This window comes from Betta splendens, chromosome 9 (assembly GCF_900634795.4).
Source record: "Betta splendens chromosome 9, fBetSpl5.4, whole genome shotgun sequence".
Lineage (NCBI taxonomy): Eukaryota > Metazoa > Chordata > Actinopteri > Anabantiformes > Osphronemidae > Betta > Betta splendens.
Genome location: NC_040889.2, coordinates 29,962,497 through 29,976,710, shown reverse-complemented (window position 1 = coordinate 29,976,710; position 14,214 = coordinate 29,962,497). Strand labels below are relative to the sequence as shown.

The 14,214-nt window shown below is 46.5% G+C and overlaps 2 protein-coding genes across 6 annotated transcripts in view; both read left to right on the top strand.

Annotated features, from left to right (window-relative positions):
• Positions 1–14,214, top strand: part of prdm6 (PR domain containing 6) — a 159,162-nt gene that overhangs the window by 13,795 nt on the left and 131,153 nt on the right. The window lies entirely within an intron of this gene.
• On the top strand, positions 1,163–7,103 carry LOC114861713 (synphilin-1-like). Its single transcript, XM_055511579.1, has 12 exons — positions 1,163–1,319; positions 3,016–3,103; positions 3,377–3,449; positions 3,530–4,077; positions 4,600–4,744; positions 4,809–5,065; positions 5,175–5,354; positions 5,812–5,925; positions 6,200–6,325; positions 6,412–6,552; positions 6,716–6,805; positions 6,893–7,103. Exons 2-12 carry the CDS (start codon positions 3,047–3,049, stop codon positions 6,962–6,964), a joined length of 1,803 nt encoding a protein of 600 aa, XP_055367554.1. The 5' UTR covers positions 1,163–1,319; positions 3,016–3,046; the 3' UTR covers positions 6,965–7,103.

The window sequence follows — 14,214 nt, the reverse complement described above, 5'->3', positions numbered from 1 at the left end:
ACGCTCGGCTCGACCAATAATGACAGTTCTAGCTTTAGCGAAACAACGGACATCGTCATGTGACGTGAGTGATTCGACACGCGCTCCGGGACTGTTTCGAATCAATCCGCTCCGGGAGAAACACGAATCCTCCAAACCGAGCTGAACCAGAGACACCATTACGGCGGTCTATGTTTATTCTGTACCTAAAATAAAACATTAAGAGGCCATAAAGAAAGAATGATGAGGTTGTTGGGTTTATCAATGCAGCAAGGAAATTTTTTTGTTTTAATGTGTTATTAAACTGATTTTATTCTTTAGTCTATATTTGATGTAAATGAACAAAGTCACATTAAAGATAAAGGATTTGCGTAAATTTTATATCATTATTGTCATGTTTTTTCATTCTAAGGAATAACGGACTGAGCTAACAGACTGCTTCCCCTCCAAAGATCGTCTAATCATATGACGACTCAGAATTCGGAAAAAACGGGACCGACGCTCTGGCTGTGACAGCAGAGGAGCCTCAATCAGTGCAGCCCATCCTTACATCCATAAATTACTTATTATGATGTCATACACTAAAAAATAATATTTTTTCCATTTATGCTTTGATCTATTGACCACCAAGCCAAGAATAAAATGCAGTTTAACATAATTTGTAACAAGTGTACAAATAATAATAAAAACATAAAACAACACATATTGAACTAAACTATGAATTGTCGTAATATAAACAACAAATAAACATGAAAAACCAACAAATGTATATAAGAGCAAGTCACACCGTTGCCTCACAGCAAGAAGGTTCTGGGTTTGATTCCCCGTGACCCCGCATATGGGAATAAGCGGCTTGGATGGATGGAAATGGAAAAACTTGGATTTCCAGCATTGAACAAGCTGTTAGATTAATGTTACAGAAATGAAATGTACAGTTGTGTTGTCAGTGTAAATGTGATCGCATTCCTGTTAACTTCACCATCACTTGACTGTAATTCTTCTGGTTTGGCCCTGCAATAGGCTGGCTGTTCAGGGTTTACCCCGCCTCCTGATTTATTTATTTGTTGATTTATGGCAGGAAAAGTGATTGACATTAGACTCTTTCAAAATAAACTAAGTAACTGTTAAGGTTAAAAGTGAAAGCAGTATTAGTTGAAGTGAAAGTGAAGCGCAGTGCTCGGAGGCGCCGCAGAGTGAGACCTCCTGTCGCCTATTCTCTCTGCGCTGTCCATATGTCAAAGTCTTTGTGCGACAGAAGGGAAAAACAGCTGGATCCAGGACTCCAGCTAGCGGCTGCGCTAGTTGTATGCTTCTGCCCTCGGCCGCCTCATTTCCATCAGGTACCGTAGCACCAAACTGTCGTGAGCCGCTCTTTGTGTCCTCTTTGATCTGAGCTCTCTGTGTTTTAACCTGTTTTTTTTTTCCAGTGGCCGCGCGCTAGTGGTTAGCTTCCAGGTTAGCTGCTGTGGATGCTGATTAGCTCGCTAGCTATCTTAGCTAATGAGCCTCCTGCTGCTTGGTATCAGCGGATTAAACGAGCTGTCAGCAGGAACGAGGAGCGTTCAGCCCGGATGATCTCATTTGGTGACTTTTATTACTTCAGTTCAGTAAAGGCCACAAACACTGGCTCCAGCTATTTGACCGGCTATTTTAACTTTCATCACATTACAGGTCGTTGTAGTGTAGTTTTTCACTTGAATAACTAAAAACATTATTTGTGGATATTATTATTGTTGTTATTGTTACTAGTGGAAAGCAACATATCTTTAGATCAGGATGTTTGACTTACATAATCATTTACAGCCTGCAGGTATTTTCCATCAGTGTTTTATCCAGTCTATCACAACTATGAATTTAACTAAAACTAAATCAATTGTACCCGACAGGTTGCAAAGCACAATTAACTCAACTAAACAACAAAATTCCTGCTGTAAACTTCCATCCCATTTTATTTGACTTTGCTCCTAAACATTTCACAGCTCTGACTGTTTTTTACTTTGCTGCTTAGAAGGTTCAGAATACTGTACGTAAGCTGTTCACACAAACACAGCGAGCAGAGCTCCTTCTCTTTGATCCAGTCCTATGTCTGATGTGGGCCTTCGGCCTTAAACTGCTGCTATCAACGCTCTCAGTCTTGACTGTTTCCCTACACTGCAATCAGAGGTTTGTGTTGGGCCCAGTTTAGTTCTGCAGTCACTCCCACATGGTGTGAAAGCAGCTGCACTCGTGCTCTTTCTTAACATGGAAGGCAGTCTCTCAGAACCTGGAACAGTGATCACTGACCATTTCATTGATCTCATTTTTCTAACTGATGCTATACTACGGATATCACTCACCTTCAGTATTAATTGTAATATTACTACTATAATGTATTTTGGGTATAGTTGCAAGTACTGTACCTGCCCACTTCAGCTGCTACAAATAATCGGAAGTGACAGAGTCCAGATCTAAAGGAGGATCTAATGAATGCACTTCACTGTAGAGAGCAGAGTTACTTCTCTTCACAACCTGCAGGTGACGTTTTTAATTACAAAAGCTCAAAACCCACAGTATTCAGTTTAGAATAATCCAAACCTTAACCTGGTGATTCTTCCTGAGGCTAATTAAATCACATACTAGACAACAAGTCTGATCATGAGAGGTTCTGTCTCGCTTTTCACAGTTTACTCAGTTCTCTTTGGTTGTCAGGGTCCGATGCCTTTAAGTGTTTGAGTCACGCTGGTTATCGGTCTGATTGGGCCTAAGTATCCTGCTGCCTGCTGCCTTTGATCACACGGCTCAGGCAGGTTGTGCAGCTGAGAGTTTGAGCTTTAAACATGTTTAAACCTGAGGTAAACCCTTAGCTGGAGGAAAATGTAATCCTCTCCTCTCTCACCAATGTGGGTAACATTCAGCCTTTGGTGTTTGGTCAGAGGGAAACTCCCCCTTAAAATAGAAGTGACCTTTGTTTTCCTTGTTACTCACTGTGCAGAGCTTCATTCTGTTCACATCACTCTTCATCACAGTAATGGTTTCTGCGTCGTGTTTTGTCTGCAGCTGGTCGTGAGGCTGATGATGTGGTGGGAAGATGGAGGCTCCTGAATATCTGGACCTGGATGAGATTGACTTCTCTGATGATGCAGTGGTCAGTGGTCACACGTCAAACATGAACCGCTGACTGTCACCTGGAACAAATGCTCTACAGCGTCGCAGCTTTAAATCCTTCCAGTCACCACTACCAGTAAAGATTAAAAAAAGAGCATTGGATCCTTGACCAAAGGAGGATTTAGAAATAATGTTTCTGCCTAGAGACCTGGCCATAGGATGTTTAATTACGCTGCTGCTGAACACTTCCTGTTACAGTCTGTCTGTGCTTAAAGTAATGAACTGATATAACTCACTGATGTTCTCTCTGCAGTATTCTGTGACGTCCCTGAAGAGCATCCCAGAGCTGTCCAGGAGGAGCGACGGCCAGACTGAGGACAGACCAGGTAGTATTGCACTACAGTGCATATTCAAAGACTGAATGTGTGAAATGCTTCTAAATTTGACCTCTTCGCTCCTCATGCAGCTCCAGCCATCAACTGGAGTCGTGGTGGTTCCTCCCACAGCAGCGGAGGAATCAAATCCACGGGGCTCGCTGAGGTTCACAATAAGTTCAGGCCCGTGAAGAGAGTCTCTCCTCTCAAACACCAGCCAGAGACCACTGACTCGGAGTGTGATAGTAAAGGCCAGGGCCAGTGTGTGGGTGTGGGAGAGCCGGGCGAGGACTCTGACGCTAAGGATGACAAAGCCACTCACACCTCCAGCTCCTCTGACAGGCTGGGGGGGAAGTCAAAGGGCCTGGGTGGCAGCGGTGGAGGAAACAACCCCCAGCCTCTGTTCGGGGAGTTGGAGCACTATGATCTGGACATGGACGAGATCCTGGACGTGCCCTACATCAAGTCCAGTCAGCAGATGTCCACACTGCCTCGCGTCCCCCATGACAAGCGCTCGGTGACGGCGAGCAATTTGGGTGGAGGAACCCTGGAGAGGAACCGAGGAGGAGGAGGCCTGAAGAGCTCTGCTCTGCCCCACAATGAACCTCTGAGCCTGGGCAGCAGTGGCTCCCAGACGCAGGTACACACTGATCAGAAGAGCGAGACGTCCAGAAGGAAAAGTAGGTGACCTGCTGGTGTTTGAACCATAGGTCCGTAGATGTGCTCAATCTTAGTCCAAGATTCAAGATTCAAAAAACTTTATTAATCTCATAGGGAAATTGCTTTAATTTGATTCAGATACATACATATGTATAAACACATAACACATGAACGTACTTTGTATGCACACACATGTATGTACTATACTACATACACAGATACAGGTGAATCCTTCCAGAGGGGGAGGAGTTGTACAGGCTGATGGCACCGGTAGGAAGGTTCTCCGGTGGCTGGTGTGGAGCACCTGATACTGATCAGCCTCTGGCTGAAGGTGCTCCTCTGTCCAGCCACACACTGTGTAGGGGGTTAGGGGACTGATGAGCAGTGGGAACCACGTCCTCTGGCCTAAATGGTGCAGACTCCTCTTAGAACCTAATTCTGTTTCCAGAAGTGTAAAGTTCCAACATCTTCCCTCCGGTTCTGTGTTCTGTCCCCCGTGAAGTGGTCAGACTTGAGGAAGTCCAAGTCGATGGATCCCGACCTGCACCTCCTTCACCGCCCCCCGCCTGCAGGAGGCTACCAGTCTGAGCTGCTGCCTCCAGGCCACCTCAGCTGCTCTTCCTCGCTCTCGTCTTTCTCAGATGCAGGTACGAACATTTCTACCTCGTCGCGTAGATCATGACATGGTATTAAAGATAACATGATGTCCAGATAAGTTGCTGTCAGCGCGGGTCTACCCAGACTCCCAGAGCCAGAGGCCCAGCGTGGAGCCTCCAGGAAATCAGGGGCTGACGTTCACCCTGCCGGGGGGCAGCGTGGCCAGGCCGGACAACTGGGCTGCTGGAGCGGGAGTAGGAGGCAGCGCTGGGGCCAGGGGGTATGCAGGAGGTGGAGGAGAAGTGGATGAGGAGACCAAGAAGAACCAGAACATCATCAACATTGTGAGAGAGGGGCAGATCTCACTGCTGGTAGGTGTAATCCTCCATCAGAGCTTTTTTTTTACTCTACAATGTATTTTGTTTCTCCCTAAACCTCTACTCCTCGCCGCCCTGGTTCACCTCCCTCCTCTCCCTGCAGCCTCACCTGGCAGCAGACAACCTGGAGCTGATCCGAGACGAGGATGGAAACAACCTGCTGCACATCTCGGCTTGTCAGGGTCACGCTGACTGTCTCCAGCACCTCACCTCTCTGATGGGAGAGGACGGCCTCAATGAGCGCAACAGCCAGCAGCTCACCCCGGCTGGTCTGGGAGTCAAGGTCAGTCACAAGCTTTTATTCATGGTGCATCTGGGGATGTTAAACACACCAGCAGACAGTTCAGAACTGCCTTTGTTGGATCTGAAATTTACTGTTTCAGTTCTGCTTCACCAACTGTGTGCATTAAGATCTTACAGTGAAACTACTGCAGGGAAATGCAGCCATGTAATTGGCTGTGGCTACTTGTTAGTGAGATCAAACTGATTAAAAATGAAGGATTTTCATAAAATAATTCAACGTTGGCTCTATTTAAAAAAACGTTCCCATAGTTGAAATGGAGGAAAGTGAATATGATAATACAGAGACGTCCTGTTTTGTTAGAACCACCCTGGTCAGACTTGATTTGCTGCCAGACAGGAAGCGTGTTATCTAGAGACAAGCCAAGCGGCCGTGTGCTTGTTCCTGACTGGCTCTTATCTCAACCCTGCTGCTCGGGCCTGTCCCGTGTTTGTTGTAGAATGGTCATCTGGAGTGTGTGAGGTGGATGGTGAGTGAAACGGAGGCCATTGCAGAGCTAAGCTGCACCAGAGAACATCCCAGTCTGATCCACTACGCCGCTCGCTATGGACAGGTAGCACACACACCTGAAACAGACCAGACGTGAGCAGTGGCTGCACCCACATCCCTGCAGGAACAGATCATCTAAGGCTGTTTGCGTCTAAACTACTGACATTCACTTTGTTCTTTTTACTAGTTTAGTTCTACAGATTCCTTGTGAACGTGTTATTTAATGTTTCAGGCAAAGTGAGAGTTGAAGGAGGAACCTGTTAGTGACGTTGAGTTATTCCATGGTTTTAAAGTGATGATCTGCATGTGAAGCGTCTCGTCCTCTGTCGTCTCTGCAGGAGAAGGTTCTGCTGTGGCTGCTTCAGTTCATGCAGGAACAAGCGATTTCTCTGGACGAAGTCGACCAGAATGGAAACACTGCCGTCCACGTCGCAGCTCAGTACGGACACCTCACCTGTATCCAGGTGCGTTCCGCTGCAAGGCAACAGGTCAATGTGCATCCTGATGAATGACCAGCAGATGTCATTGGTCTCGTCCTCTTCCTGTCTAGACTCTGGTGGAGTACGGCTCCAACGTGACAGTCCACAATCAGCACGGGGAGCGTCCCTCCCAGAGTGCGGAGCGCCAGGGACACACCCCCTGTGCACGATACCTGGTTGTCGTGGAAACCTGCATGTCATTAGCCTCACAGGTTGTTAAACTCACCAAAAACTGAATGAGTAAGTTGACTCAGTTAGTGAACAGCTCAGTGGAGTCAGATGTGTGTTTTCATATTCATGTCAGCCAACGCCTCATCCTTTCTTACCTAGAAGCCAGGTGCTTGTCGGTACTTTATGCTGGTGTTTGTCTTGCAGACAGGCCACAGAGAGGATACTTTTACAGAAACAGCTTCAGAGACTGATGGACCCCAACAAAGCAGAGGGGATGACTCCCAGGTCGCCCGGGTAACACAGCATGAAGAAGCTGCTGTAACATCTGTACATATGTGTGCTGATGAATGTATGTAAACGTAGACTTCTGTCTCCTCTAAGCTCCAGCTCCCATCAGCCCTCCTTCGAGGCGTGGCCAGAGATGATGCTGACAGCAGAGGGGACTCCGGCTGATGGTTACTGGATGGTTCGTCAGGGGGGGGTTGGACCGGACTCTGTGCTGCGGCAGCTGCTGGGGAAGGACGTGACAGAGCCACTGTGTCCCAGAGAGAGACTGGTTCCTGCAGGAAGCCTGGCCAGAGAGGCCCCGGGAGTCCGCAGGACTGGGCTGGTGGAGAGAAGAGAGCTGAAACTAGCAAGACTGAAACAGCTCATGCAGCGCTCACTCAGTGAGTCTGACTCTGACGGTTATCCAGCCACAGCCCCAGCCACAGCCCCAGCCACAAACACGCTGCGACCTGATAGGCCGTCGCACCTGCCTGTCACAACGGAGGAACCCGGGTCAAACCACTCGAACCTGCTGATGAAGCATCTGCCCTCCTCCTCAGCTGAGAGGAAACTGGCATTCCCTCCGAGTGGCTCAAAGTCAGAGGATGGTGTCGCTTACAACCCCTCGCCGACCTCCAGTGACCCCGAGGCCGCAGACGCCAAAACCCCCGATGCTGCCAGCGACTTCCAGGAACCGTCCAGTGGACAGAAGCTGGCCACCAGCCCCAAGAGCGCCCTGAAGTCGCCCTCATCTCGCAGGAAGACGTCCCAGAACCTCAAACTCAGAGTCACATTTGATGAGCAGGTCCACAAGAGCTCCAGTCAGGAGATGGAGACGACCAAAGGGCATCATGGGAAGGAGAGGACTTCAACAGGAAGCTCTGAAGGCAAGCGGCCATTTGGGACGTTCCGCTCCATCATGGAGACGCTAAGCGGAAACACAAACCACAACAACAACAGTGGAGGCCAGTCGGGCTCCGTTGCTAAACATCACACCTGTCAGAACTCGCCTGGCAGGAAGTCAGACGGGAAAAGCAGCCCAGGAGGCGGAGCCAAGAGCAAAAGCCGAACCAGCAATGTTTAACCAACAAGTGCCTCCTGAGGCAGTGACCATCACTCACAGGAGGGGGTTTAAAGAAGGAGTCCATCACACCTCAAACCTTTGACTCTAAACATTTTTATGCAGTTTATAGTAAAATACAAAACAGAAACTTTGTCATGATTTAGTTTAAATGCATTTGTTACAAGAGTTGAGGATTGAAGGCCTTTGGGTTTTAAATCTTTTAGTCAGAACTATGGTTCTGTTCAGTTCAGCTTGATGTGGTTTCATGTGCTTCACTACAGGTGGAGAATTCTGTCCATGCACATTTATGATTTAGAACGTTTAGACATTATAATCATGCACGTGGTTCACATATGTTAGTATTTAAGTTTGTGTCATTATCTATGCAGTATGTTGATGGTTGTTCTGTAGAACTGGCCCAGAGACGACGGGTCCTTCAGGCAAATGAACAAGATAGAAGCTCAACCACAGCAAATGATTATTCTGAGGTTTGACATGTAAGCATCTACTCACAGGCTGAGGCTGTTGGTTGGTTTCTGTGGTTATTACTGATTCTGGTTCTGATCAGGTTCTCGAGCCTGCAGGTGGTGTTGATAATGATGAGGCAGTGTGACTGTTTACCTCCGTCTGAGGTTTAGTGTTGTGTCAGCTAGAGCTGAAGATGTGTTATTTTAGTTCATCCTGGTGTTAAACCCAAAAAACTCGATTTGTAGTTGATCTAATTAGCCTGAGAGCTGAGAGGAAAGAAGAGCATAAACACTGTTCGTCCCAGATGTTTGGGGTCAGTACCAGCTTTAATTTCAAGTGGTACCGTCTGGGGCAAATTTCTGCTCCTTCACTTGATGCTAGTTTAGTTTGAATGAGTTGCTGGTGAATCCTGGGTTCAACAACAACATCAGAACCATGTTCTGCCTTATTCAGCACCAGTGGGGTTTTTACTTCTAAAGAAGAAAGGAAAACAAAAAAAACGGTGACGTTTTTATCGTCTGTTGTCATGGAAGGTTTAGCGTCTACACTGCCTTGAGTTTTGCTCGGTGCCAAACACAGTTCTGGTTTGGGTCCAACGGTTTGTGGAGATGGGATCAACCCTACCTGGATGGACCCAGCGTTGTTACTCTAAGATTAAGCAAATGTTGGACTGTTGTTTGTTTGTTTGTTTACTAAACACCTGTCCAGTTCTTCAACCGAACAACCTAAAATAAACAGTTTCTGTATTTGCAGCTGTTTTAATCGCATTAACCACAAAAACGTTTCCTTTTTACTAGACTTTAATAACGTCTTCTAGCCCATTGACCCCCCCACAGGGGAGAAGTGTATTTTACAGGATAAAGAGTGTGTTTTACAGAATGACCAAAATGCATGAATATAGACATGCAAAAATCACATTAAACAGCATGTAACAGAGGGTTACAGCACTATATAAGTGTCCTTCTTATACATCAACACAGACAAAGATATGATACAATAAAGCGTTATAATGTAGTTAGCATTGTAGGCAGCCCTGGGCTAGTTTACAACCCATTTATAGGTCTACCGCTGTGATACTTTATCCAACACACATAAACAAATGAAGGCTCTAATCTAACAGAATCTAAGGATATGCACCACAGCATGCCAACTATCACATGTGGTGAGGTATGAGCCAAATATAATAATAAAAATGCTGAATAAAAAATGCTAAGCTAATCACTAGCTAAATAAACAATGCACACATTCAATTCTGTTATTTCTACCTTCTGGGAGGTTACTCACTCACTCAGTTACCCTCTAGCCCTCCTACAGAGCTTGTCTGAAATGATTATAGGGGAGCCATTTGGTTAAATTTTTATTGCACCAGGGCCATAAAACACGATCAGCCATTTTTACTGGCTACCAGTCCTGTCAATCTTGTGTTGGTGTTTTTAGGCTAATTCCATAGGTCATAACAAGTAAGACACCTCACTTGCCACAATCAGTTGTTGCTGGGCGGAGATATGGCTGCACAGACACCTGCACCCCCTAGTGGCCTGTACAGTAACAGATTTGGAAACGGTGGACACGAATGAACATATGTTTAGATTGGTATAGGTAAGTGGTATTTGGATATATTAATCAGTTTTATTACTGTTTTAGGTGAATAGTAGTGGAAAAGCATAGATAGAATATCCACACTAGGAAACTCCTAAGCTCAGTTGCCTGTTTATATTAAAATTGTTATAACTTGGTCCTGCTTCACTGTATTGAAACCAACCTTTTGATCAATTGATGTTCACCGATTGTGCTATGATTCCATGGGGGTTAGGAGTTTCAGCAGCCTCTGCTTTACTGAGATATTTATTCTAAAAGTGCATTCCTCTTTAGATATTACTGAAACATTTTACTTTTCTATTATTCATAAACCTTGCATCAGTAACACTTATACTAATTTTACACCTCATATCACATCTCACAAGTGCCCCCTACATTATGACACTATTTGCAGTCAAATAGACTTTGTGGTTGCAGAGATAAATTCATTTGAATGTAGCTATGCCATTTTTCAGAAAACCCTTAAAAATGGGCTTGGGGCCTAAAAAAGTATTAACAGAGGTTTCTTTTTTTGCTTTATTTCGAAAGCATATGGAAGAAGCATATGTAACTAATTGTTAAATTGTAAAATAGTCTCATAAACTATATTATATTTAAATATTTATATTTAAACTGCTATGGATCAGAAAGTTTTAAAGCTGTTAAACAGCTGAACAATGGATTAATATTTGAATAGTATAGAATATTAATAATTTTTTTATTTATTCAAATTATAAATTTGAATAGAAGATTGTTTTGTAGTTCAAATGGCGTCTGTAGCTTAAACTATGCTGAAGTAGTTAAAGCTGAAAGAAGACAAAGCTGAAGAGTATTTGAAAATGGTTTTCCATTAATTTCAATGGGGAAATTTCTATGAAAAAAAGCTTAATAACTTGAAAAATATAAAAGACAATAAAATGTCAAATGGAAGCCACTTTGTCCTTAAAATGCTGAATATTTTGATATTTGAATGGTCTCTGTGGCCGAAAGGCGGGAAAGTCAGCTCCATTCTGCGCTGTGAAAGCAGAGTTGGACCCCTGCTAAACAGGCTTGTTGCAACAATTATAGCTAACAAAAAAATAATTTTACTTGCCAAGGCTTAAATGAGCAACTGGTATTTCTAGTTTTATGAAGACTAACATTGTGGCCACAGTCGCAATTTCAAAATCTTGTACCTCTGTGTTTCCCTGAAAAGTCTCACAGACAAATGCATTAGAGTGAATGGGAGGATTTCTGGAACTCTCTGTGCTTTGAGGCAGCTACAGGCTAAAGTTTAGGTCCGAGGGCTTAACCAGGCACATCATTAGAAAGAAGACAAGTCTGACTATGGACGAGTGAAAAAATGATATCAATAGCTAAAAAACTGTGGCTGTAGTGACAAGTTAAAGACAGAAGTTGTGGCCTAAAAGCCCGTGTCCTCACACTCAGGATCTGAGCGTTGTGAGTGGGACCTTCAGGCTGCCTGTCAGGGCCTCGGCGGGTCCCCGGGCCTCACTTTGACAGCTGCTGATTGAGATGGATGTCGTGTGTGAATTGCGCTCTCTAGTAATTTAATGGACAATAGATAACGGAGCGTGTATTTGTTTCCGGGCCTTCAGTGGCATCAAAGCCGTCGCTTAACGCCTGGATTGATGGTGTTTGTGGCACTGAAGCCTCGCGGACCCGGTTCGACAGCGGCCTCAGTCATTGCCCCAATACGAAGCATGAGCTCTTCAAATGACAATTAGCAAAACAACAGGAAGCGAGGACGTGCTTCCGTTTCTCACGCGCCCCCTTTTCTTTTTCTTTCAGGAGGTTGAGCTGAAGTTAAACTGATGAATTAGGCCCATTTATTGGACAACGCTGAGTCGATAGCAGGGCCTCGCGCTGCGGCTCCACAGCCGCTAATTGGTCGGCTCTGTGTGTGTGTGGGGGGGGGGGCTACACACACGCACGAGCCTTTGTCTCGCGGCACACGCCGCGAAAATGGACGAGACAAGCGCTTGATTTGACAGCTGGGGTGGAGGGAAGACGGGCGGAGAGTCATGTATAGATTTTTGTGTCTGTTGTTTTGGCTTATTTGTGTGCTTCTTTTACTCAGTCAATCAAATTTAATTGACACCGCTGGGCTGGGGCCCGGGACCCCGCAACACGCTGGGATGACAGGCTTTTAATGCCAGGAGAGGAGAGGAGGTTCTTCTGCCTGTGAAGGATGGGGGGGGGCCCCTCACCCGTCAACTGCATTAATTGATGTAATGACAGTAATGATGGATACTAATAAATACAACCTTTAAGAAAAAGGTAATTAGATGTCGTCCTCCGTGCCTGCGTCCGGATCCACACCATTCGTCTTCCACCGAGGCTGTCGAGCTGACACCGGCCTCCTTTACATTCAGCATCTGCATTTTGGCCTAAACATCAACTCCACCAAGAACCACACTCAGTTCTTGATAACTCAGAGGATCCTATGGTTCTATCAGGAACACCTCCCAGTATTCGAGATCTAGCCCCATCACGTCCCAATGACGAATCCGATGCTTGGCGACCCACACCGGGCCGTGAACCGGCTGGTGCCGTCTCCCGGCTTCTGATCAGACTAAAGCAGATGTGCAGGGACCCAAAATGAGGCCACTCAGCATCTCCATTTGCACAGCAGGAAGAGAAGGTGGTGGTGATCCGAGTGGTGTCCTGCCATCAGAACCCAAACCACAAGTTGCCCCCTGGGGTCCTGATAGATCCAGGTCACAAACTGTGATAATCATTCCAGGGTCAAAGACCAACGGCCCAATGGTTCTGGATTGAGGGTCAGACGTGGTAAAGCTTTCCTTCAGCACATCACAGCTCCATTTGTGAGGCTTCTGGTTGTGCTGCGTGTAGTTCCCGTGCAGCGCCAACAGGGGCAGCGTTGCAGTTCCCTCCACAGCAGCAAACGGCCTCTGAGCAGCAGCTGCAGCGTTTGGCTCTTTGGCATTTAGCCGCTCTGTCACGCAGTCGATTTAGTTGATTGTGCGCGTGAAAGCAGCGGCGGCACCTTGTTAGAGTGTTTGTTTGCTCTCGGACTGTTTGTCCCCGAGGACAGACTCGCTCAGAGCATCATGAATAACCTGCTGTAAACGGTCTTCTTTTAATTTTCTGCCTCTGTAATTGACAGTGCGCTCAGTTTGTGGCCCGGAGACGAGGCCGACTGTTGATGATGCTCTGCAAAATGTCAGAAATACACAAGTATTACACTCACGGAGATGATTGATTTTTTTCCTCCCAATTCCTCCAAAGTTGAGTCTGGAGGAAGATGCGCTGCTGTGGAAATGTGAGTCACATCTTCTGGACTAAAGCTGCACTGACTCATGTTAGCAGGACGTGGAGCAGAAGCGCTGTCTCAGCTGTGCGGCTGTTTCATGGTTCTGGGTCATGCACAGCCTTCAGGTCTGGTTCTAGTGACACTCGGCCGTGTTGTTGGTGCTGCCCCCTGAATATCAGCCTGGTCTCACCTCTGCAACCAGAAGGAAAGGGTCAGGGTGGGTCTGAGACAAGAGTCTTTACGGTTCAGCCTCAGGAGAAAACGAATGTGGGAGAAGTGAGGTGACTAATGAGGCTTCAGCAGAGGAAACGGGACCCGCTCGTCACCACATCACAAGCAGAACTCCTTTAAACGGATCCCGGGGTCACCGCACCGAAGGAGCGGGGAGCATTTAATGTGTCGGTTATTGTTTAGTGAGCAGACGACGGCACAGGCTCAAACCTCTGATCGCTCATTCGCCCCCAATCTCTCTCCTCCTCCAATGAAATAATAGTCAAATAAAACCTCCTCGCTTTGCTGAGAGGTCCCCTGGGAGCCTCCTAGCGGCCCCCGAGGGTCCCCAGAACCCACTTTGGGAGCGGCCACGTTCACAGGCTGTGGTAATGAAGCTTGTTTGTCCAGTGGTGTGTAAATCAGGCTGACATTAGCGCTGTCACCGGATCCGGGGAGACGCAGCAGAGCGTCGCTGACCCTCTCCTCCTCCTCCCACTTTCTCTCCACCTCCGTCGTGTTTCTCTTTATTTTCCTCAGCGTTCTTCATTCATTACAGCAGCTTCGGTTAGAGGCGAGCAGCTTTTATTGGCACTGCTGCCTGTAAAATCACTGAGAGCTCGGCTGAGAGACTAACCTTTACTGAGAGGGAGAGGCAGTAAACAGGAAGCACACACACACACACACACACACACACACACACACACACACACACACACACACACACACACACACACACACACACACACACACACACACACACACACACACACACACACACACACACACACACACGTGAGATGTTTATTGGGAAGCAACAGCTCCTTTAACCTCGCCCAT